The sequence below is a fragment of the Myotis nattereri genome, assembly GCF_964212035.1.
Source record: "Myotis nattereri genome assembly, chromosome: 9".
Classification (NCBI taxonomy): domain Eukaryota; kingdom Metazoa; phylum Chordata; class Mammalia; order Chiroptera; family Vespertilionidae; genus Myotis; species Myotis nattereri.
The window spans coordinates 36,216,202-36,238,132 of NC_138084.1; the positions used below are offsets into that span (position 1 = coordinate 36,216,202).

Sequence of the window (21,931 nt, forward strand, 5' to 3'; positions counted from 1 at the left end):
TATGTGCAAAGAGAGTGAAAAATCAGGGCTTGTTTGTAGGTTGGTTGTTGGTCCATTGTGGTGGAAGCATAAGGGTATCAAGGCTGAAATAGGAGATGAGGCCAGAGAGAAGGGCAAGAGTCTTGACTTAGAATTAGTTCCATGGAAAAACATGAGTCCTCAAAGATTTTAAGAAGGGAAAAGAGGATCCAAATTATGTTTTAGAGAGACTGCTCTGGTGTCTTGTGGAGGGTGGTTGGAAGGGCCAGACTAGAGATGAGGAGACCAATGAGGCTGTTGCAATAACACAGAGGGGTAGAGTCATGGCCGGGGTGTGGCCATGGGAAGTGGGAAGTGGGAGGTGATCAAAGACTTTCTGACTAGGATTGACAGGACTCAGTCTAACTGAGGGAGGCCAGGGGGATGAGAGGGAGGGTAATGACTTCCAGGTTTTTAGCTTGGGTGTCATTCATGAGGGCCCAGGAAGAGTGAGCTTGGGGGAGGGCAGAGCTGGGGAGGGGAAGAAATGGTGGTTTCTGTCTGGGACTTGGTGAGTGGGAGGGGCCCATTGTACACACAGGAAGAGTTATCCAAAGGCAGTTGGCAATCAAATCTCTACAACTATACTGTCGTGGGTTAAGATTAAAGTCATCTGCATTCCTTCTGCGCCCTGGTAGGGGTGAGGAGGAGAGGCTCCGTGGTGTGTTAGTAAGTGCTTAACAGCCAGCTCTCTGAGGGAAGAAAGGCTTTGATATGTAGCACTTGCTGGTTCCCACTGTGTAAGTACTCCCATCACGACTCATTGCAAGGCATTAACTCCACATCACTGAACACGGAATGGGGAAGAGGTGCACGTAGCACATCATTACCTCGTGTTTCCACCACAGACCCATTAGAAACAAATCATCTCAAGAGCACAGACAATGGTAAAATGCAGCCAAATAATCAGAGCACGGCTATCTGAGGTATTTATTTCTTTCGCATTTAATGTAACTTACTTGTAATTTAATTTTTTTAAAATATATTTTATTGACTTCTTACAGAGAGGAAGGGAGAGGATAGAGAGTTAGAAACATCGATGAGAGAGAAACACCGATCAGCTGCCTCCTGCACACTCCCTACTGGGGATGTGCCCGCAACCAAGGTACATGCCCTTGACCGGAATCGAACCTGGGACCCTTGAGTCTGCAGGCCGATGCTCTATCCATTAAGCCAAACCAGTTAGGGCGTAATTTAATTTTTAATGATGTTTGTGTTTAACGACCAGCTCACAATATTGTTGACAATTTTACATTTGGCTCTCATGGGCTGTGGCAAGCAGGCTCCTGCACATCGCTGGAGAGGCTCCAAACAAACCCACGTTGGAAGGGCCAGGCAGGGGGACCCCCGAGGTCACACGCAAGGGAGGGCAGAGCCAGCTCCAGGACGCAGGAGGCAGTCCTCAGTCCCCCACTCTTTCTGATGGCCCCTCGGAGCCCTGGCCAGCCGTGCAGACCCAGGAACACCGTGTGGTCCTTGACCTCAGGAAGATGACTCATGGCACCCTGGAGTGAGTGACTCAGAAAGGAGGCTGCTGGGCAGCCTGGAACAAAGAGAACCGGATGAGATCCGGATGGGATTTATTTCTGCTGGGAGCTGAATGGGCAGCTCAGATAGGTTCTGCTGTTCCTGGTGCCTTTGAACCACCTCCGATTGAGCAATTGCACATGTTTCTAAGAAGCAAAATTTTTTTCAAGTGGACTTATTTTAAAAAAAGAATTGCTGAAGTGAAGGAGCTGGAGAGGAAACCTGGGGAGATGTTCCGGCTTATTTCTGGTCACAGCTGGAGCCCGGGTGGGGTGGATGGAAGTCTGGCCTTGGCTTGACCATTTTTCAGGGTGCGTTGAACCTGAGTCCCAGGCATTTCAGGGTCTCTCCAATCCTCCTCTTCTTCCATTGTGGCATTTAATGTCCGAGTGTCAGGGAGTTGGGGTGAGGGGTACCCTGGTGCCCAATGTCATCAGTCCTGGCTGGCATTTGACAAGAAGTCCATCATACTTTCTGCCAGTCCTTGGTCGGAGGGTAACCTCTGAATCAGCTTCTTAAAGCACCTTCTGTTCTGACAACTCTGCTCCTGGGTGCACAGAGATTATTGTGCTATTCACTCCCCGCACCCCTGCCCTGGGGTGCAAGAAACAGGCTGTCCAAAGGCCTTACCTATGACGACATACCAAATAGCCATTTCGTCCTCTCTGTGAGTCTTCTCCTCTGGATTCTGTTTGGGGAATAGGCTCAAGACCTCTCTGCTTTCCGATTTAGGGATCTTTACCTTCTCCCCAGGGAAGCAGGCTCAGGCCCTTTTCTCAGGGGCTCGCCAGAGTGGCCTCTCACAGCTTCTGCTCCACCTCTTCTGTCTCTCCCTTGCCCCATAATATTTTACTAGTCTTGGCGGGGGGGGGGGGGGGGGGAGTTTCCCCTACTTAGGATGTTTCCCCCCCAATCTGTTCTTTGTGTCTGAGCACTTTCCTTGGTAACATATAAGGCAGAGATACATTCCCTTTCTACCTCCTGCTGCTACAACCCTTTCCAAGGCAGAGAGTACAGAATGGTCTCGTGGTTTGTGTGAGGGGCAGGGCAAGGCAGCGGGGGTGGGGTGTTACTATTTTAAATGTGTCAGCTCTCCCTCTTCCCCTTACCCCCCTATGTCTCCCCCCCCTCTCCCTCCCCCACTGAGCACCATACCAACTCCTGACCTCTTCCTCTGGGAGCTGGCCAGCCTCCCCTCCTAAATGTGGCCCTGGCCCTGCTGAGAAGATGCTGGCTCACTTCCAGGGCTAGAACTGGTTCTGAATCAGGGAGGAAGGCACTCCCAGCCAACAGAGCCTGTAAGAGATCCTTGGGGCTGGGGAGCATGGCAGGAGGGTGCAGACTCCGGGGGGGGGGGGGCATGCTCAAGGCCAGCCTCACCGAAGCACCCTCAGGCCGCAGCCCCAGTGCTCCAGCTCCTGGCTCAGAGGGGCCGTGTGGAGGATGAGAAGTCGTTAGGGAAGTCCCTCTGTTCCGTCCTGCTCCCCTTCCTCCTTCTGCCCTTCTACACCCCACCCTTGCTCCGCCAGGACAGACATTAGCACAGACCTGGGACTGACCACTGTATCCTCTCTCGCTAAGCCCACCACCTGCAGCCACCGCTGCCCAGCAGCAGAGGATGTCAGCATCACCAGATGCATGGCCCCTGGCGAGCTCAGTTCCAATCATGCCTGGTGGTCTTTTATCTACTTGTCAGCACAGAGGAGAAGCCCTGGCCAGGCCTGGACCATGTCTCCTGGTTGGGTCTTGATGATGCTGTGGCTAAGAGAACTCATCCACCCCACTCAGAGAGTGGGAATGGAACTCACTGAGGGCAAGCTGGCACCTTGCATGTATTTCCTAATTTAATCCTGACAACAACCCTAAAAGACAGGTACTATTACCTCCATTTTACAGGTGAGTAAACTGAGGCTGGGAAAGATGGATCCAGCAAGGAAGAGGCAGAGGGAGAATTAGAACCCCTTCTCCCAAGTTCCAAAGCCCCCTCGAAGCATCCCGACTTTAGGAAGCGGGATGGGGCCATCCTGAGGTGGACCCCTATTCGGACTGCCTCGTAGGGGTACAGGACCCAGCTCTGCAGTTGGCCAGGCCCAGGGACCCACAGAGGTGCCTCTCAGCACTCTGAACTGATATTTGATGCCCAGGAGATTCTCCAAATTTATTCAGGATGGCCGTGGGGTGAGCACAAGGGAGCAGGGAGCACTCTCTCTTTCCCATGAGAATGACCATGAGAGGAAGGAGAACTGGGAGGCTTTGCCCAAGGACTCCCGCTTTGACAGCATGGGCACATTCACGGATCATTTACTAAAAGTAAACCCTGGGCCCGGGGTTTCCTGACTGCCCCTCATACACAGGCATGGCTTTGGTCAAGCCCTCGCCTCTGTCTGGACCTGTGCGATGGGAGCAGGGGCAGGACTGACCCATCTCCACTGGCCCACCGTCATCCCCGAGGCTGCAGAGGGACTGGGAGACGTGTGTGCAGCCACTCCAAACAATCCGCTCCATCCAATTCTTCATCTAGACATAGACCAGTGATATTAATAGCAACCTAATCTCTTTCAAATTCTTTGTGTTGCTAAAATGAAAGCAAAAATTCAAAGCTGGAAGAACAAAAAACTCCCTTCTGAGAATTCTGAGTCATTCCAAAAAGGTCAGTCGAGTCTGGGTTAACCCGTTGTTTACCAGAAGGGCCTTGGCTCTTCCCCGGACACCCAGAGGTTCATGAGAGAAGAGGAGAGACGCTCGGCTGGTGGGCTGTGCTCCTGGCCGCGGTGGTTTCAGAGAGGGCTTAGTGTCTTCTGGGATGACCACAAGGCTCTGGGAGAGGCATCCTTGGGGCCATTGTGAGAGGCCACTGCTTGTCAAGAATGCCACCCATGAGCAGGTGGGCTTGGCCCTAAAGGAGCTGGGGAAGCAGACAGACCTGCTCCGACTTTCCGCACAGCCTCTCCTGGGCAAGTCCTCGGGCCTCTGTTTCCTCTTCTGTAAAATGGGACTAATCACCCTGTCAATAATAATAGTGCTCACGGTACCCACCTCACAGGGTTGCCGAGAGCACTGATGGGGTGGTCTCTGTACTGGCCCTTGCTAAATCATGACTCCTGACGATGGCCCAATGCTTGCTGGGACATAGGCAGCCCAACCCCCAGCTGAAGTGTGCAGAATGGAGGGTCCCTTCAGCTGTACATGGGCACGCCTCTGCCTGTGGAGCCCCTCTGTCAGAGCAGCCCTCTCCTGCCCTCTGTCCTCTCCCCACAGCCCCAGGGCCCTGCAGAGGCTATTCCCAGGGGCAGAGCTTGCGCTGTTGATGCCACAGGCATGGGACTTCCTGGGGTGAAAGGTTGGATGGAAAGCTAACGGACAGTTGTGTAAATGGAAAAGTCAGGAGAATAGGTAAATGGGTGGACAGCCAGAGAGATCAATGAAGAGGTGGGTTTGCACCCCCACAATGTGGGTCATACAACCTCAAACTGCGGGCCCTCTGTTTTGCCCTCATAAGACTTCTGGCTTGACCACCTGCTGCTTCTTTCCCTGCCCCATCACCTATCCTTAGCCCCACGGGGAATGCACACTCCAGTTCTCATGGGGCAGGTGTTCATACTGGGTCCTGCTGCTATAGTCCAGCAGAACTCCTGGTGGAGGAGGTGGGGTAGAAGAGGGGGAAGATAACGGGCTCTGGAATCAGACTCTCCTGGGTTATAATCATTGGCCTGCCACTTATTAGCTGTGTGATCTTGAGCAAGTTGCTGCACCTCTCTGTTTCTCAGTTCCTTAATATACAAAACGGAAACAATAAAACCCATCTCACAGGGGTTAAATAACATTGCACTTGAAATGCAGTTGAAATCATACTCTTACTGTCAGATACTCAGTAGGCAACCTAGAAATGCCTGATGAGTGAACAAATAAAAAAAATATGTTAGTTTGCTTTCTCTCATGGGATGTCCATGGCCAGATAACATATTTAAATATGGTTCAGAAACTGTTGGCCTTTCCAGTTACACAAATGATAGGATATTTTTTACCAACAGAGGCTCGTAGATAATTTGCAGCAGATACAAAGCTAACTGGACCCAGTGAAGTTGCTTCCCTTCTCTGCACCTGAGTTTTCCTTCCTGTAAAGTGGGCCAGGTTAAACTTAAACACTGGCTGGGGGCAGAATGAGTAGCATCCAAGGAGCTCATTGGCTAATGACTCACCTAACCCTTTACTGACCAGGCCTGAGAGGCAGCAAGAAGGACCTTGAAAATGCATTAAAGAAGGAGCGGCTGGAGACCAAACATGACTAAATATTTTCCCCTTTTATGGGTTGGTGCTCTAGATCACCACTTCCTGGAGATTGTATTCTAAACTTTGCTGTGATGGATGTGAGGTCCGAGTGCCCGCGAACTCCCGCAGAACCCAGATGTCACCCTGGGGGCGGGACTCTGCTGTTACCTTGCTATTTTAAGCAGCAAGTTTATAATAATGGGAGGGAGAGAAAACAAAGAGGCAGGAGCAGCGTGGGAATGGCCTGGGCAGGCGCGGTTGCTGGGACGCCCCTTGAGGAGCCCGGGGTTCCGATTTGCCAAGTGTGGGACCTAGCCAGCCTCTACTCTGCTTTATCCTGCCGCAGCTGACACCTTTTAGGGCTTGTCTGACATACTTCGTTTCTGTTTTACTTTGCTTTCTGACCCAGGAACTGAATTAAGATATGTCTTAAGGAGTATAGGATGGGAATGTCAAATCTGTGGTTTACTGGGACTAGAAAGAGTACAGGATTTTAGGGGCATCCAGAGTTGGACAAGACCCCTGAAGTGGGTAGGAATCCTGTGACCCTTGTCACAGCCTTTGCTGAAACTCTCCCCAGAACAGGGAGCTTACTACCTTAAAGAGCAGTCCATTGCACCTTCAGATGGTTCCAACCACTAGAAAGTTTTCCCTTGCTTTGATGTGGCCTTTCAGTCATTGTTCATGAACCTGTCCTTTGGGAACAATAGGACTACACAAATGGCTTTCAAATATCTGAGAAGAGATTGATTTCTCCCTGTACCTTCTCTTTTCCTAAAGATCTTTAGTTCTTTAAACACGACTTCTTGTCTCCCTACATCCTGCTTCCCTTTTTTGAACATTACCAATTTATCTGAATCCTTCACAGTATGCAGAGCACAATATGCTTTGTGCAGATTCAGACATAAAGAAAAAAAATGGAACTATCGTCTCCCATGTTTTGGAAATCATACTCCTATTAAGACAGCCTGGACCTGGACCTGCGCAGACATCACGTATCATTTTAAGTGGTTTCTTGGGAGGTGCAGCCAACTTCCCTGATTGAATTGGGGTTTGTGGGTACTCTTACTACCTTGCTACCAGCACCACTGATATCGCTGCTGCTGAAGTCCGAGTAAAGATAATAGACATTAATCACAGAGCTCACCCTTGGGCAACTACAAAGCTCAATTTAGTCCCATAGTGACCATTTGGGATGGAGACAGCATGACCTGGCCCCATAGCTCTCATTCCTGAGAGCCAGGTTCCATCTGTCCAGCATGGATTCTCCCTTCCTGTCTCACCTCCTCTAGGCCTCCAGCCAGTCTGTTCAGATAAATTTCATTCAGCATTTCAGTGTTCATGGATCAGCTCAAACACCATTTCTAACGTAGAATCTTCACTATATTCCATCCATCCTAATTTCCATAGTTAGGAACCTTTTTCTGGGATCCTGCCACTTCTCACTTTCAAACTATTTATCCCAGTATGCTGTTTTCCAACTGCCTCCTGCCACTGGACTCTGTTCCTCCTGAAGGCCAAGGCCATGTCTTTGTCATCTTTATGTCACCAGCACCTAGTACCAGGCTTGGCAGAGTGGGTGTAAAGTCAGTGCTTGTGGTGAGTGAATGAGTGAATGAATGCTCAGTTCAGGCTACTTGAGATGAGATTTCTTGAGCTGTCCAGTAGGGGTCACCCACACTGTTTCAGAGATGAATGGGACTACCTTTCCACTGCAGAGAATGGCAAGTCAAGATGATAGTCACATCAACCAACCCAAGGGTGGAAGTTCTCTAGACTTGAAATACAATGCAACAAAAAATTTTGGCTAAATCTTCTGGTTACCCATGAGGAATCAGACCTCTTGCCTGCATCTGGGAGCTCAGTCCGAGGTACATGTGTCAGGTGTGGGCATGGGCAGTACCTCGTATTATGGGAGGTGGCAGGGCTTTCTACTTCTTCCTCCTGCAGCCTCCAGCAGCCTGTACCTTGCATAAGACCCAGGACATAGTAGGTGCTCAGTAAATGAGAATGCCCTTTGTTCTCTGCATGCGTGTCCGGCAGCCCCCTGACTGTGGCTGAGGGCAGGATCTAAAGGTAGCCCAGTGCCTGGTGGTTTTCATCTGCCACCCAGCAGAGCAGGGACCCTCTGAAATTGTAGGACCAGGCTGGTTGTTGGCTCTGCATGTCCGTGAAGGTGTCCACACTCCACTAGGGGAAAGGGACCTGAAGGAGTTTAGAGGTGGGAAGAGGCCAGGCAGAGTCTCTGGACGCTGGCCAAGGTTCCTGGGCTGCAGACCTCCTGCAGCGACATGGCCTCCGTGAGCACTACTGCATGCTGGGTACTCTACCTCATTTCATCCTCGGAGCAGTCCTATGTGGGAGGCATTCTTATCTCTGTTTTCCTGACTAGGAAACCGAGGCTCAGAGGGGAAACCATCGTTCAAGGCCACACAGCCAGTGAGTGGCAGAGAGGGGTCTCGAACCCGGGAATCCAGTTTCAAAGCCTATGCTCTTTCCACCTTACTATCCTGTCTCTCCAGTGGAGCCCGACGTCACTGGTCTCCTTTTCCAGGAGGAAGCAGAGGAGCCAGACCCACTGGCTCAGGTCTGTTGGAGAGATCATGGTCCTAGGCCCCTTGACTGGCAAGAAACTTGAAAGAGTGGTTAGTGGTTACAAGTGACAGTATGGGAGTTACAAGTTAGCAGTTACAAGTAAACCCAACCCGAATTGACTTAAAAACTAAAATAATTGTTTGTGTAACTGGCTCGTTTAGAAAGAGTTCAGCCTGCAGGTCAGTTTTTATCAGAGCACCAGATCCATTTCTCTGCAGGTCTGTTGGCTCTGCCCCCGGCTCTACGTGTCAGTTGTATCTTCAGTCTGTCCTTCCTCATGGAAGCAAAACGGCATCAGCGGCACAAGCCTCACATCTACACACTCTACCACCCAGGGCAAGAGAAAACATCTGGGCCCCCAAACACTGCCACATGCTCATTGGCTTAAGCTAAAGCTATTGTCTGTCCCTGAGCCAATCACTGTAGCAAGATGGATGGGATTATGCTAATTGGGATCAATCCAGCAGGACCTCAAGGCTGCTACACCATGGGGAGGGGGTAAGCCTGGTTTGGGGGAGGCAACCCAAGGTTTCTGCGGTGAACACTGCACAAGGCACATGAGATCCACTCAGACCAAGCCTCCAGAACCATGGTGTTAGCAGGGCTGACAGGCCCAATGCAGTCTGTTCACAAGTGACAGAGCCCCCCACTGAGGGTTAGAAGAGCTGCTAAAGGGTGTGAGGCGAGCCATGGGGCTGGAAGTCAGGAAACACCATGCCTTCCTCTTTCCCGACTCAGCCAAGGAGGGCTGTGTGGTGTAGTGGAGAGAGCCCTGGCCTCAAAATCAGGAAGATCTGGATTCAAATGCTTGGTTCTTTATGAGAACCAAATGGCTGCCACTCTCTGAAGCAGTTTTTTCACCTATGAAGTGTGAATATTGATGCCGGTATTAGTGGTCATTGCGAGGATTAAATTAGGTAATGTTGATAATGCCCCTAGGATAGTGCCTGGCACCCGGTAGGTGCTCAATAAATGGTAGATAAGTAGAGCGATCCCTATGGAGTGTCCTCCATTAGTTATGGCTTTGAGGAGGTTGAAGCACTTTTCTCCCTCCCAGGATAGCTGTGTTTACTGAAAGGACCAAATTAGATGCAAAATCTCTAAGGCCACCTCTGACTTTGTAAACACAGCTAGTGAACAGGCGGAAATGCAATTCCAAAGGCCCTCTATTCCCACTTCTGGTGTTGACGCAAACTGAGGCAGGCTCTCTCTGCGGCTCATGACCCCCGGAAACGGAACCCGGCTTGGCTCAGGGATGGGAGTGGATTTGACTTGTCCTTTTGGCATCTCCTCAGCCTGCGGAGCCCAGGCCTCTTGGAGCATCTTTGGGGCTGACACAGCAGAGGTTCCGGGCACCCGCGGCCAGTCCTGCCAGAAGGCTGCCATGCCCCACATTCCCGAGGACGAGGAGCCCCCCGGAGAGCCACAGGCAGCTCAGAGCCCCACCGGCCAAGTAAGTGCCCCCTCCCTGCCTGCAGCTAGCCTGGACAGGGCCAAGCCAAGAGCCCTGGGCTGAGGCCATAGTGTCCGGTCTGGCCAGAGGGTTTGCCGACAGCCCGTGCAAGCTGCACTGGGAGGCTGGGGAAGGTGTGTAGTGTCCACATTGAGGAATAGACACACAAAGTTCCTTTGAATTGCTTGAGGTCCTCACATGCCCTGAGACTGGAGCCTCCTAGGCTATGTCTGAGGCTTCCTGGGACCTAAAACCATCCTAACCCTGTAGGCTCCCTCTTAGAATGGAGAAGGATTTGGAGGAGAACCTCATCATGGCAGGGTCATGAACACCAGCAAGTGTCACTTAAAATGAAGATCAAATTTTCAAATAAATAGTGAAAAAGACTTTCAGCAAAAGTATATTATAAAAAAAGGAAATTATAAAAATAAGTTAATTTGGGATTGCATTGTACAAATGAAAGTATGAAAGCAAATTATTTTGAGCTATATATACTATGAAGTATAGATTATATGTCACTTTTTAGAATGAACAATTAATCAAGTGTGTTGATTCTGGTGTGGGTATATTTACTTTTATACCAAGAAGACGATCTATTCACTTGATGCCACTTCCTTCACATTTTACTGTACAGCCTTCATTTGGAGATTCTGTTTGTTTCATGTTTGAGATCTTCATTTGTCTTCCCAAGGACCTCTTTCAGTCCTTCAATATTCAAATCATCCCCTCGTGAAGAACCTATCTCGCCACCTCTCCATAATTTTGTTCTTCACTTGTTAACTAATCCAGCTCCATCTGCTCCTCATTGATCCAAGACCTTGCACGTGAAGTTCTCCAACCCTGTTTTCTTTGACTTTGCACTGAACTTGTATGATCCTGTTACATCTTACAGTCATCCCAACTGCCCTCAGCCAGAAGGGATAGACACTTGCTAAGTGAGGGAAGAATGTACGAGTGAGCATTCATTTGACAAGTGGGAAGATTCTTAGTGAATGTTTTCATGTTAAGATGACATTTGTTTTCTTACACATCATAACTCTGGGAACTTAGATAATAAATACTTAGGAAAGATTGGCCTCTTGTATCTCCATGTCCCAAGCTCATGCTGTTGCAGAACTTGGCAGCCTCGGGAATTCTTGAATTTCTAAGTGACAGTGGGCCAAGCCCCCATGTCTTTGGCTGAAGGCAGCCAGCTCAGGGTTTTATTGAGCCCCGCTCCCAGGAATGTCTTGGACCATGGGGGCGCTGCTCCTCATTTACTCTCAGTGGCTCCAGACTGCTCCTCTGCGGTGACCGCTGGCCTTCCCCAAACTCAGTGCTCTGTCCCTCTTCTACTGCAGTTCCTACCAAATGTGGACAATTCTCCCAAAGCGTTGCCAACAGAGGACTATAAGGTTTAACCAACCATAAAATGTGTTCACCTACTGAAAACTTGGAGATTAAAGAAAGGAATGACTACCAAGAACAAAATATTCCCATCTGTAGTCAAATGTGACTATTTTCTGTCTTCAGGTCGCTATTTTCCAAGGTTCTGTCCCCTTAGCCCCCCTACTCCTCAGCCCTGGACTCCTTGCCTTGGCTATTGCTGACCGCTCCCACCTCACTAACAATGGTAGTGCCTGTAAGCCAGATTTTGATGCAAAACCTAGCTCTGGAATCCTGGGCAGCTCCCCCAAACAGTTGCCATGCTGTGCTCCCCAGGAATACAAGTATTCCTAAAAATAATAATAATAAAAGATGGGCAAAGATGCAATTCCACCCTCAGTGAGGCGATCCTTTTACATTGAGTTCAGTTCATGTTGGTTCCCAACTTCTCTAAAAGATTCTTCACTCCTCTCAGGAGCACAAAACCAGACAGCACAGAAGCTTGCTGGCCATTCTGACCTTCATGGCTTCAAACCACACCCGGGTGCAGCTGCATTGGGTCAGAGGTGAGGGTGAGTTTTTAGGGGTGGCCAAGCAGGGGATGGGCTCCAGGAGCCCACCACATAGTTGAGGGACAGAGAACCCTAGTTGAATAGCCGAAGCTCCAGATTCCGGGTCCCCACAGCTCACTCTCCCTATGATCTTGAGCTAAAAGCAGACTTCTATAACATGAGGGGGCGGTCTCTAAAGGTCCTTCAAACGCCACGATTCTATCTCTGTGCTTTTGAAAAGTCAAGAAAATAGACTGTTTGTGCCTTGTCATTCAGGTGAGCTAGAGCCAGGATGCTCAGGTCTTACAAGGGAGGACCATGAGCACAGGATTTAAGAATGTGGACTCTGGAGTCACTGCTGCCTGGTTTTTCTGCTCCCAGGGACTCAGGCTCCTGTCCCTGGAAGCTGGGCTGGAGTCACTGCTCTTCCACATCCTGGTCAAGAGACCTTGTGTGAGTCTGTTAAAATTTCTGTCTCCAGTTCCTCATTCCCCCCACCCACCAGGGCAACTGTTAGTGGCTGGCTCCTAGACTCTGTCTGTTCAGCCAGCATTTGAGTGTCTTCTTTGGCCTGAGGGATAACAGTGCCAGGGCAGGTTATACCTCAGACTGAAGGCCACATCAGTTTCAGTATTATTTTATTCTCTGCCCTTATGGCAGGCATTGGGCCTCCCTGAGTTTTCCAGAAGCCTACAGTCATTGTCCATGAAGAGCATCTCCCTCTATTGCACCCATCAGGCAAGCCTTGTCAGGCAACCATAGCCTCAGGGAAGGGTCAGGCCTATGAACTAGGCTGGAGCCTCCAGGGTGGGAGCCCGAGTCCCTGGGAGCAGGGGAAACCAGACAGTCAGGGAAGTAGGGCTGGTCGGGAGGGCTCGGCTGCAACTCCTGGTAGCGTGTGAATTCCCACTCTGTGAAGCAGGCAAAGAATGGAGCATCCTTCTGAGTTTACAACTCCCCGGGGTCCAGCCCTACTTCTGGTTCCTCAGGACCCAGCCCCCATTTCCCATCACTGACACGAGCACTAGCTGAGGCCTTCCCACACAAAAATAATAAAGCAGTAGACCTAGATCCTGTTTTTCTTTCTGCACACACACATACACTCACTCACAGACTCACACACATACACACAAACATAGACACACATACACTCACACACAGAGACTCTCAGGCATACACACAAACATAGACACACACACACAGACTCTTACACATACACGCAAAGACATGCTCACATACAGAGAGACTGTCACACATACACATGAACATAAACACACACACACATCCTTTAGGAGCCTCATCAGAAGCTGTAATCAAAACCCACAAAGAACTGAAGCCTCCTGCCAGTGCACTCCGTGAGGCTGTGCCCTGAGCTTGTTTTCTGAACAGGCAAGGTCACCTCCCTGGAGACCCCTTGGAAAATGTGTGTTCCCTCATGGGGCAAAAAGGACCCAAAGAACTGATTCTGTCAGGAAGGAGGTGAAGACAAAATAGCTATTACATGTAAAACATGTACATGGGACCTGGTAAGGATGTGCAGAGCGGGGACGCCTCCCAGCTCACCGACTAAGGACCCTCATGCCATGCTTCCCACGTGACAGACACTGCTCTGAGAACTCTATACTCAGTAACTTCACAGCTCTAGGAGGTACGTGTGATTACTATCCCATTTACAGATGAGAAAAACATGGTGGGTAAGCACCCTCCAGTCACTAGGAACCAGGCGGTCCCTTGAAAGCTCCAACTGAGGATTTTGAATTCATCCTCCCTGAACTCATTTCCACCTGTCTCATCACACCCTTTGCAAGAACAGCCTCTATTAAGATTCTCTATGAGATATCTTTAAATAAATGATCAGGAGCCCTAGCTGGTCTGGCTCAGTGGACAGAGTGTCGGACTGCAGACTGAAGGGTCCTGGGTTCGATTCTGGTCAAAGGCACATTCCCGGGTTGTGGGCTTGATTCCCAGTGGGGGTCATGCAGGAGGCAGCCAATCAAAGATTCTCATTCATCACTGATGTTTCTATCTCTCTCTCTCCCTCTCCTTCCTCTCTGAAATCAATAAAAATATTATTAAAAAAATAAAATAATCAGGAAAGCATTAGGATCTGGTGTATGAGATATTGGAGACATCTATTGGGCACTTGCTATGTGCTCATCCCTCCAAGGTAGATATTATTATCTCAATTTTACAGAAGAAGGAATGAAGTCTCGGGGGTTATGTAATTGTCAAATGTCACATAGTTGTGTTATGTTGAGTGGAGACTGAAACCCAAGTTTCTGTTGAGGTGTTCCTGCCAGCTCCGCTTCCTCCCTGGCCCCACCCAGCAGTAAAGCCAGTGCCCTGGACAGCAGGTGCTTGATGCTCTGTTCTCTATGGAAAAGAAGCTTGGAAAGGGTCAAAGGGTCAGTTCCACCAGGATGGCTTCTAGTGGGCCTGGTCACACAGCAAGAGCTGTGCCTAGGACAAAGCAGACGGTGTTTTAGAAATGTTGGAAGTTACAGTGCTCAGGAATGCATGTTATAATGATTTGTCCTTGGAGTAGCTTGTCATTTTTTGTTCCTCTGATTCCCCTGTCAGACTTCTGTGAGCTAGGAAGGGTCAGGAGCTGTGTCTTTCCTGAGTGTTTCTCCAGTTCTCAGCACAGGCTGCAGCTGTGGTGGTGGCTTGTGGGAGGAGGCTGGCTGGCTGGCTGGCTGTGAGATAGGCTGGGTGGATAATTGTCAGGCTGGATGATTAAATCTCTGGCCTGAAGGGAGGAAGACATGGAGGGAGGAGGAGAGGATAGAAGATGAAGATGGATGAATGACTGGCTGGCTGGGTGGCATACTCTCCATCGAGTAAGACTAATAGACATTGTGTGCATGTCTATATTCGTGAAGTCCGATGGCATGAGAGACAAAAGAGTGATGAAAAAGGCAGGATGATCTGGTGATTATTGGCCCCTGACCTCTAGGAATAGAGTGGGCAATGGCAGGAAAGAGGGCTCACCAGAAACATGGCAGGGCGAGGGTGCACGAGGAAGGGGGAATCTATAAGGCGGGCACCTGGGAGCCTTCAAAGGAAGGAGCCCGCATCCAGCAGACCTCAACAGAGGCACTTCCGCTCTCTCCTGTGCTCTTAGGATTTGCCTCTGAAATAATCATGTTCTCAATAGTCCCCAGAGTGTCTTTCTATCTTGTCACAAGAGCACTAATTCCTCTTTGCGGCCAGAGCCCCTCTTCCAGAGGCAGTCCCTGTTTGCCCTCTAGGCTGTGAGGGACCTGGGGATGCAGCCACCACAGTGTCCACCCTCTCCCCCCCCTCACCATCATTATTATTATGATTTAGCTCATTAAATCCTTAAGACAAGCCTGGAAAATGGGGATTATTAGCTCCACACAATGTTTGAGAACATGAAACTCAGAGAAGTTAAGTAACCTGTCCACAGTCACCCAGGTGGGATTCCAGTCGAGGCCTCCTGACTCACTACCCACACTGCCTTTGGCAGGGTCCTCTCTGCCAGGTTCCAAGTGCAGGATCTAAACTCCCCACTCCCCCTGGGCTGGGGCTAGGGCTATTGCTTACAGCTTCCTAGCCCAGGCCGAGTCACGTGACAGTGGGGGAAGGAAGATAATAATATTCCCGTCTATGACACTGGCCTATATTTATCCCTGCACCCAGGCAGTTAGGAAACTGTGGTGCATTCCTGGGAAGTTATGAGTGAAATAAATATTTAAATGTTTCTATAAGTTTATTTAAGGAGAACAAAATGTGACCTGCTGGCTTATTATAGGGTGGGTGAGCTTTCGGGATAGCCCAGCCCCCCAGTACTCAGCTGACTCCAGGGGAGGGAAATGGACCCAGGGGGAGGCTGGGTTCCTGGAAGGGTGAGGGGTGCCCCTGCTATCCTTACTCAGCTGTGTGTTCAGCCTTGCGCTTTGAGGGCTGCCAGGAAGAAAGGGCTTATGAGGGAGGGTGCAGCTTGGAAGAATAAGAAAGGATTGTTGGAGATCTGTGGATACCAGGAACAGGGAGGTGAGGTCAAAGACCTGGAGATGACTGTAAGAGTAGCTTGTGTTGTGGGAAAGCCAACAGGCCTAGTGTTTGGCCCCTTCCACCATTTACTACCTGCCCAGTCCTGAACAAGTCTGTTTAAGGGGGACGGGAGGAGGATAGAAAGTGAGGAGAGAAAAGAAATGTACCAATCACCTACTTCATGCTCAGGTCCTTCACTTTCTCTTCTCATTCCCTTTTTGTGATTCTGTGAGGTTGGGAGGTATTATCAGCCCCAAGTTGTAGGTGGGTATTCTGAGGTTCATTCACAGAATTGCTGGTAGGATTGAATGCGAAGGCACCCGGGAAGCGTTTGAGACAGGGCCTGGCACACAGCAGGTCTGAGAGTGTCACTTCCCTCTACTCACATTTGTTCCTTTGCTTCCCGTGTCTGAAACCTACAAAGGACATCTGTTTTTGGTCTGAGAAGTAGATGGTGAGAGAGGGGGATGTGGCCTTGGAGGTGGGCTTCCTCTCTGGGAGTCATTGATTACGCAGGCCATGTGGTCAGGTGCCTGGGGAAGATACTCTGTGGCTCCACCAGACAGGCTGGTCCCCTTAATTTAACTCCAGATGGTTGCTCAGACCCAAAACCAAGAAGGACAATCTCTTCAAAACCCAATTCCAAAATAATGAAGTCAGTTCCAAAAGTAGCAATAACAGAATAATACCTGACACTTGTTGGGCATTTACTAGGGGCCAGGTGTCCCCATAAGCTTTCCACCTGGACCTGCCCCTGCCAGATTTAACAAATGAAAATACAGTTATGTCCATGCAATATTTGGGGCATACTTATACTAAGAAATTATTCAGTGTTTATTTGAATATTGGGCATCCTGTATTTTATCTGGCAATCCTACTGCTATATCAACCTGTTTGGTTCTTGTAACTACCCTGTGACATAATTATTTTACAGATGAGGTAACCAAGGCACAGGGAGTCAAGGGAACTTGCTCAAGTTCACACAGCTAGTACATGAGTAACTGTATCATGAATTAGTGTGGCTCCCAAGGCCCAGGCCCTTGCAGTCCTAAAACCAGGAATTTGCTTGCGGTCTATATTTGAACACACTGCCCCGCAAGCTTTCTTCAGGTCATGCAGCTCAGAGTGAGAGCCCGGATGGGTCTTTACACCATATTAACACCTGGCAGAATTCACCCCAGAGGGCCCCTGATTCTTCCCACACTCTCTCCTGGATCACTGTCTCCCCAGTGATGTGCCAGGGTGAAGCACAGCCCACAAAAGACTGAATGTTCCCCTCAAAACAGTTCTGAAAAAAACAACTAGAAATTGTACAGAACTTGCTCAACCATTCCGTGAGCTGATTAGGGAAAGAACACGTTGATTTTATTACTTTGTACACATTGGAAGGAGAGAGTGGGGAGCATTCCAGGACATTCCATCAGGGATAAAGGATTTCTCTCCGATTGCTTGTGCCTCCTGGCTTTTAAGCAGCTTAAAATTGTGTGGTTACATCCTTGGCACTTGCCACCCATGGTTTGTTTCTGTCTTTCCGTGTGGGCACCTCTGCCCCAACCCTCTTCTGAGTGAGAGCTTTGTTGCAAGTGGCCTTCAACCAGAAGGGAGAGCAAACTTTCACCAGACAGCAGCCCCCCAATGGCTTGCAGGCCATTTACCTCACAGGTGTCAACACGGAGGGCACCAGGCCCTGGGAGCTACCTGGAGTTGGGGGTTGGGGAAGGATAATTCCACCCCATTTTCCATTGCATTTCACTAACTGGGAAGCATTTCAGAGGCCCGCCTGGTTTACCTTTGTCTTCCCAGGCCCTACCATAGACCCCCAGCACATAATAGGCATTCAGTCAATGTTTGCTAGATGGACAGAATGTAGCATAATGATGTGAGAGTGTTTACAGATTGACCCTGGTCTTATACCCCAAAACTTTTGTGAGTCAATCATAAAAAGAAGAATCAAGACAATCTATTCAATAAATAATTGGGTGGAGCATGAGTAAGCAGAGGGGGGAGGAAGAGAGAGGATTTGGGTGGGGACGGTAAGCAAGTGAAGAGTCAAAGGAGAGGGGACAGGCAAGGATGGGAGTTAAGATCCGTTCCCCTTTCATGTCCTTTGAGAGGTGAGAGTGAAGACAAGTTCCTTTTGCATTGTTTTGTTGTCTGCTGAGCAATTCTTAAAAGCTTCCTTCTTAAAGCCTGGACCACATGGATCACAGCTTCATTAGGTTTCAGGTTAAATTGTTGAACTTCAGAGTCAAACCCTAGATGGTTAGAAGGAGCATGCATTTCTCTTCATCTGCTAGGGATGTTTATATTTACCAAATAATTCCCTCATTTTTATAGTCTCATGTTTTGTTTATCTTATATTTTATTGTTGGTTACTTCAAATGGTTTTACAAAATAGGTAGTGAGTCAATACAATAAAACAAACTATATTTAACTTACTTAGCAGCCTGAATACATTCAACTCTTGGACATGGGTATCCTATATAATAAAAGCCTAATATGCTAAGTGTCCGGTTGTCTAGTTAGCCATTCAACCAATCAAAGGGTAACATGCTAATGATATGCTAAGGCCGCTCAACCGCTCGCTATGATGTGCACTGACCAGCAGGGGGCAGACATTCAATTGGTCAACCAGTCGCCATGATGTGCATTGACTACCAGGGGGCAGATGCTCCAACCAGTAGGTTAGCTTGCTGCTGGGATTCAGCCAATCGGGACTGAGCAAAATGGACCGGACATGCCCTGGAGCCCTCCCGTGGTCTCTCCCCAGCTGGCCAACTTCCCGCATCCTTCCCTGGCCCTAATTGTGCACTGGTGGGGTCCCTTGGCTTGGCCTGTGCCCTCTGGCAATCCGGGCTGAGGGACCCCCCCCCCTTCCCCAGTGCACAAATTTCGTGCACTGGGCCTCTAGTATAGTATAACCACATCACCACCACTATGATTTTTTTCTTTTTCAGAACACAACATGCAGAAATTAATGATTGGCCCCTCCTGCCCCTTTACATAGATCTATCTTATCTGCATCAAAGCATGTTGGGAATTTGTAAAAGTCCCACTCCTAGGGATGGCCAAAACCTTATGATATAACTAGAATAAACATGATATTTTAGCCAAAGTACACTTTTTTGTTCACCAAAGGATGCATATAAAAAAAGTTCTAAACATGATAAATATGAATATATTCAGAGCTCAAACTTTCATGACCAAAATAAACTCCACCCAGGGAAGGAACCTCACACATATTATAAGCACAGTCAGTGTTTCGGTTGACTTTCCTATGATAGCAGTCACCCATGAGTCTGTATAGGAAATAAGCTCCATCAAGATGATATGGGAGTTGTGCAAGATGAGTGAGTCCTAGAGATCCAGGTGCCTGGAAGTAACAGTACTGTATTCATATCTAAAACTTTGCTAAGGGGGTAGATCTTATAAGTGTTCTTCTCATCATGATCATCATAAATAAAAGGCAAGAGGAAACTTTTGGAAGTGATGAATAGGCTTATGTCACAGATTGTGGTAAAGACTTCACAGGTGTGTACTCTCTAAACTCATCAAGTTGTATACATTAAATATGTACAGATTTTTGTATATTGATTGTACCTTAATAAAGTGGTTTAAAAAGAAAAAAAGATGGCATGGGTGAAGGAGGTTTTAAGCACATTTACCCAAATGTAGGATTGTCACTGAATATCAGGAATGTGTGGGTGCCGCCACCTCTTCTCCTGACCTCCATTTTCCCCCAACGAGGCTGACCACAGCCTGAGCACTCTGCCACATTTCCCTAGATTGCCAGAGATTTCTTAGAGTGTCACTAGGGATGGCTTAGAGGTTCCCTAATCTTAGTGCATGAAAGATGGACCTTGTTAGCTCAGGTGAATGCCTGCTAGGGAATGAAGGAGAAAAAAAATATGTATGTATTTTTCCTCCTCTTTGAATAATCCAAATACACTGCATTTGTCCCCTTATCAAGAGGCTCTGAGAATCCTGATGCTAGAATACAGGCCCCAGCTCCAGCTCCTGGAAGCTTCCTCCCAAGCCTAACTCCACCTGTGTTTTCACTCTAAACCACCAGGGCTCTCCCACCGCAGGAATATCTTGCAGTCCACCCACGATCGTCCTGACTGGGGATGCCAGTTCACCGGAAGGAGAAACTGACAAAAACCTGGCCAACAGGTACATCCCAGGTGTCTGATCTTTGTGCTGTGAAGAACAACATTTCCTAGCACAGAGGGACTAGACAGCTATATTTTTACAAATCTTTCCTTCTTTCTTGAATCATTTTATTGATGAAAATACAGTCATGCAAGTTCTCAAAATGTGTGAGAGAGATTGGGATTTTTCCATTATCTTCCCCCCTCCCCAAATTATTTTTCTTCTCCTGGATTTGGCTCTTTTCACCCTGCTATCCTTTTAAAAAAGCACGAATCACAGCATAGGAGTTTCCTGTATAACTGCCCAGATGTTTGCAAACAGACCCGAAGGATGTGAGTCTCTGACTGTAGAGTCCTTCCCCTGGCCAGGGTGGTTCCTGGGTGGAGGATGATCTCTTGGAAGGGACATTGGCTCACATGCACAGGGATGCCACTGCCTTGGTTTTGCACAGCACTAGCCCATACATTAATCTAGCTAGAACGAGATTGTCTAAGTACTATTCACAAAATGTTACACAGATAATTCTCATACAAATATATAGTGAGCACATGTCAAAGATATATTTAACTCATGAATGTGGGGACCCATCAGGGTAACAAAGCTAGTTCAAAGGAAGGAGGATATAAGAAATGGATATATATATATATATATATATATATATATATATTCAGCGAGGAGGAAAAGAACACTGGAATAAAGCTGGTAAGTTAAATATAAAACAGGTTAATGCTCTACTGGACAATGAAATCCCATTTTTATCTTTTCTCCTTAGCAGAAATCATATGCATCTCTAAAATTATTTATATTTTATGAGTTTTCTATGAGTTAGATGTCCATTCAGTCTGAGCCCTAATGTACAGCTAGTAGTCAAAGTTACATATCATTAGGGCAGTGGTCTGGAAACTTCAGCATGCAGCAGAGTGCCCTGGGGAGCCTGGTCAATCGCAGGTGTCTGGGCCTCACCCCCAGAGTTTCTGATCCAGTAGGTCTGGGGTAGAGCCTGAGAATTTGCATTTCTAACAAGTTCCCAAACTTAGAAAGCCTGTAAGACGGTGCACTCATAAGACTTTGAAAAAAGACACAGGCATCTGTTTGCCTGTTTCCAAGCTGTGGACCAATTTTCTTAACAAGATGGCTCCATTCTTTCAGAGCTCACAGTCCCCACCGGAGGCTTTCTCACCGACACTTGAAGGTTTCCACTGCTCCGCTGACTTCTGTGGGTAAGGGCGAGGCCAACCTACCTTACTTCTGCAACCAGAGATAGGGGTCCAGCTGAGGTGTGTTTGAGTAGGAAGATTGAGGCCTGGTAGTTTGACCTGCCCTCTCTGCTCCTCAAGCAGGTCCATCCTTGTGAGCCCTGCAGGACAAAGTCCATCAGCCGCTCGGTGTTGGTGCCCAAAAGAAGTATGATGTGTCATCTCAGTTTCTTTTGGTAAAAAGACAAGACCAGGGTGTGAAGAGGAAGGAGAGGAAGTCAAAGAGATATAGAACGTCTGTGTGAGGCTCAATTTCAGGGCTCAGGGAGGACAGTCCTCTGCTCCTCAGGTGGGCATGCGCCTGAATGCAAGGCTACCCCAAATGGTCCCTCAGAGCCTACCCTGGACCATGAGAGCACAGTTTTGATGCAGACTCGGTCCCTGCCTTCATATTGCTCAGAGTCTATGAAGAGACTGAGAAGTGAACAGATATAATCAGGACACTGTATTGTAAGGCCTTTTATAGAAGTGTTAAGGAAACAGGGGCAGGAAGGGGCTCGATTCTCCCTGAGGAGGGAAGTTTGGGTAGGTATTTCAGAGGAGAGAGTATTGAGTTACACCTTAGCAAGTTGGAGAGATAGACAAGAGGGAGGGAAGGTGTTGCCTTCCAGGTAGCAGAAGCAACACGCTGGGGAGCAGAAGGCATAACAGGCCAACTGAGTGTTCAGCTGTGTGTACCAGTCAGGGCTTTCATGTGATAGAAACCCAACTCAAACTAGCTTAAACCC

At 48.5% G+C, this 21,931-nt stretch overlaps 1 protein-coding gene and 1 long non-coding RNA gene across 4 annotated transcripts in view; one reads left to right on the top strand and one right to left on the bottom strand.

Annotated features, from left to right (window-relative positions):
- Positions 1–21,931, bottom strand: part of LOC308524549 — a 157,194-nt gene that overhangs the window by 37,375 nt on the left and 97,888 nt on the right. The gene's annotated exons all lie outside the window — the stretch shown is intronic.
- The window catches only part of IRAG1 (inositol 1,4,5-triphosphate receptor associated 1), a gene marked incomplete at both ends in the record, with an annotated part of 107,474 nt that overhangs the window by 28,144 nt on the left and 57,399 nt on the right, over positions 1–21,931 (top strand). For all 3 annotated transcript variants that reach the window (XM_081099084.1, XM_081099085.1, XM_081099086.1), the window contains 3 exons: positions 9,705–9,862; positions 19,868–19,968; positions 21,097–21,167. In XM_081099084.1, coding sequence (XP_080955210.1) covers positions 9,705–9,862; positions 19,868–19,968; positions 21,097–21,167 — 330 coding nt within the window. The remainder of the gene's footprint in view (positions 1–9,704; positions 9,863–19,867; positions 19,969–21,096; positions 21,168–21,931) is intronic.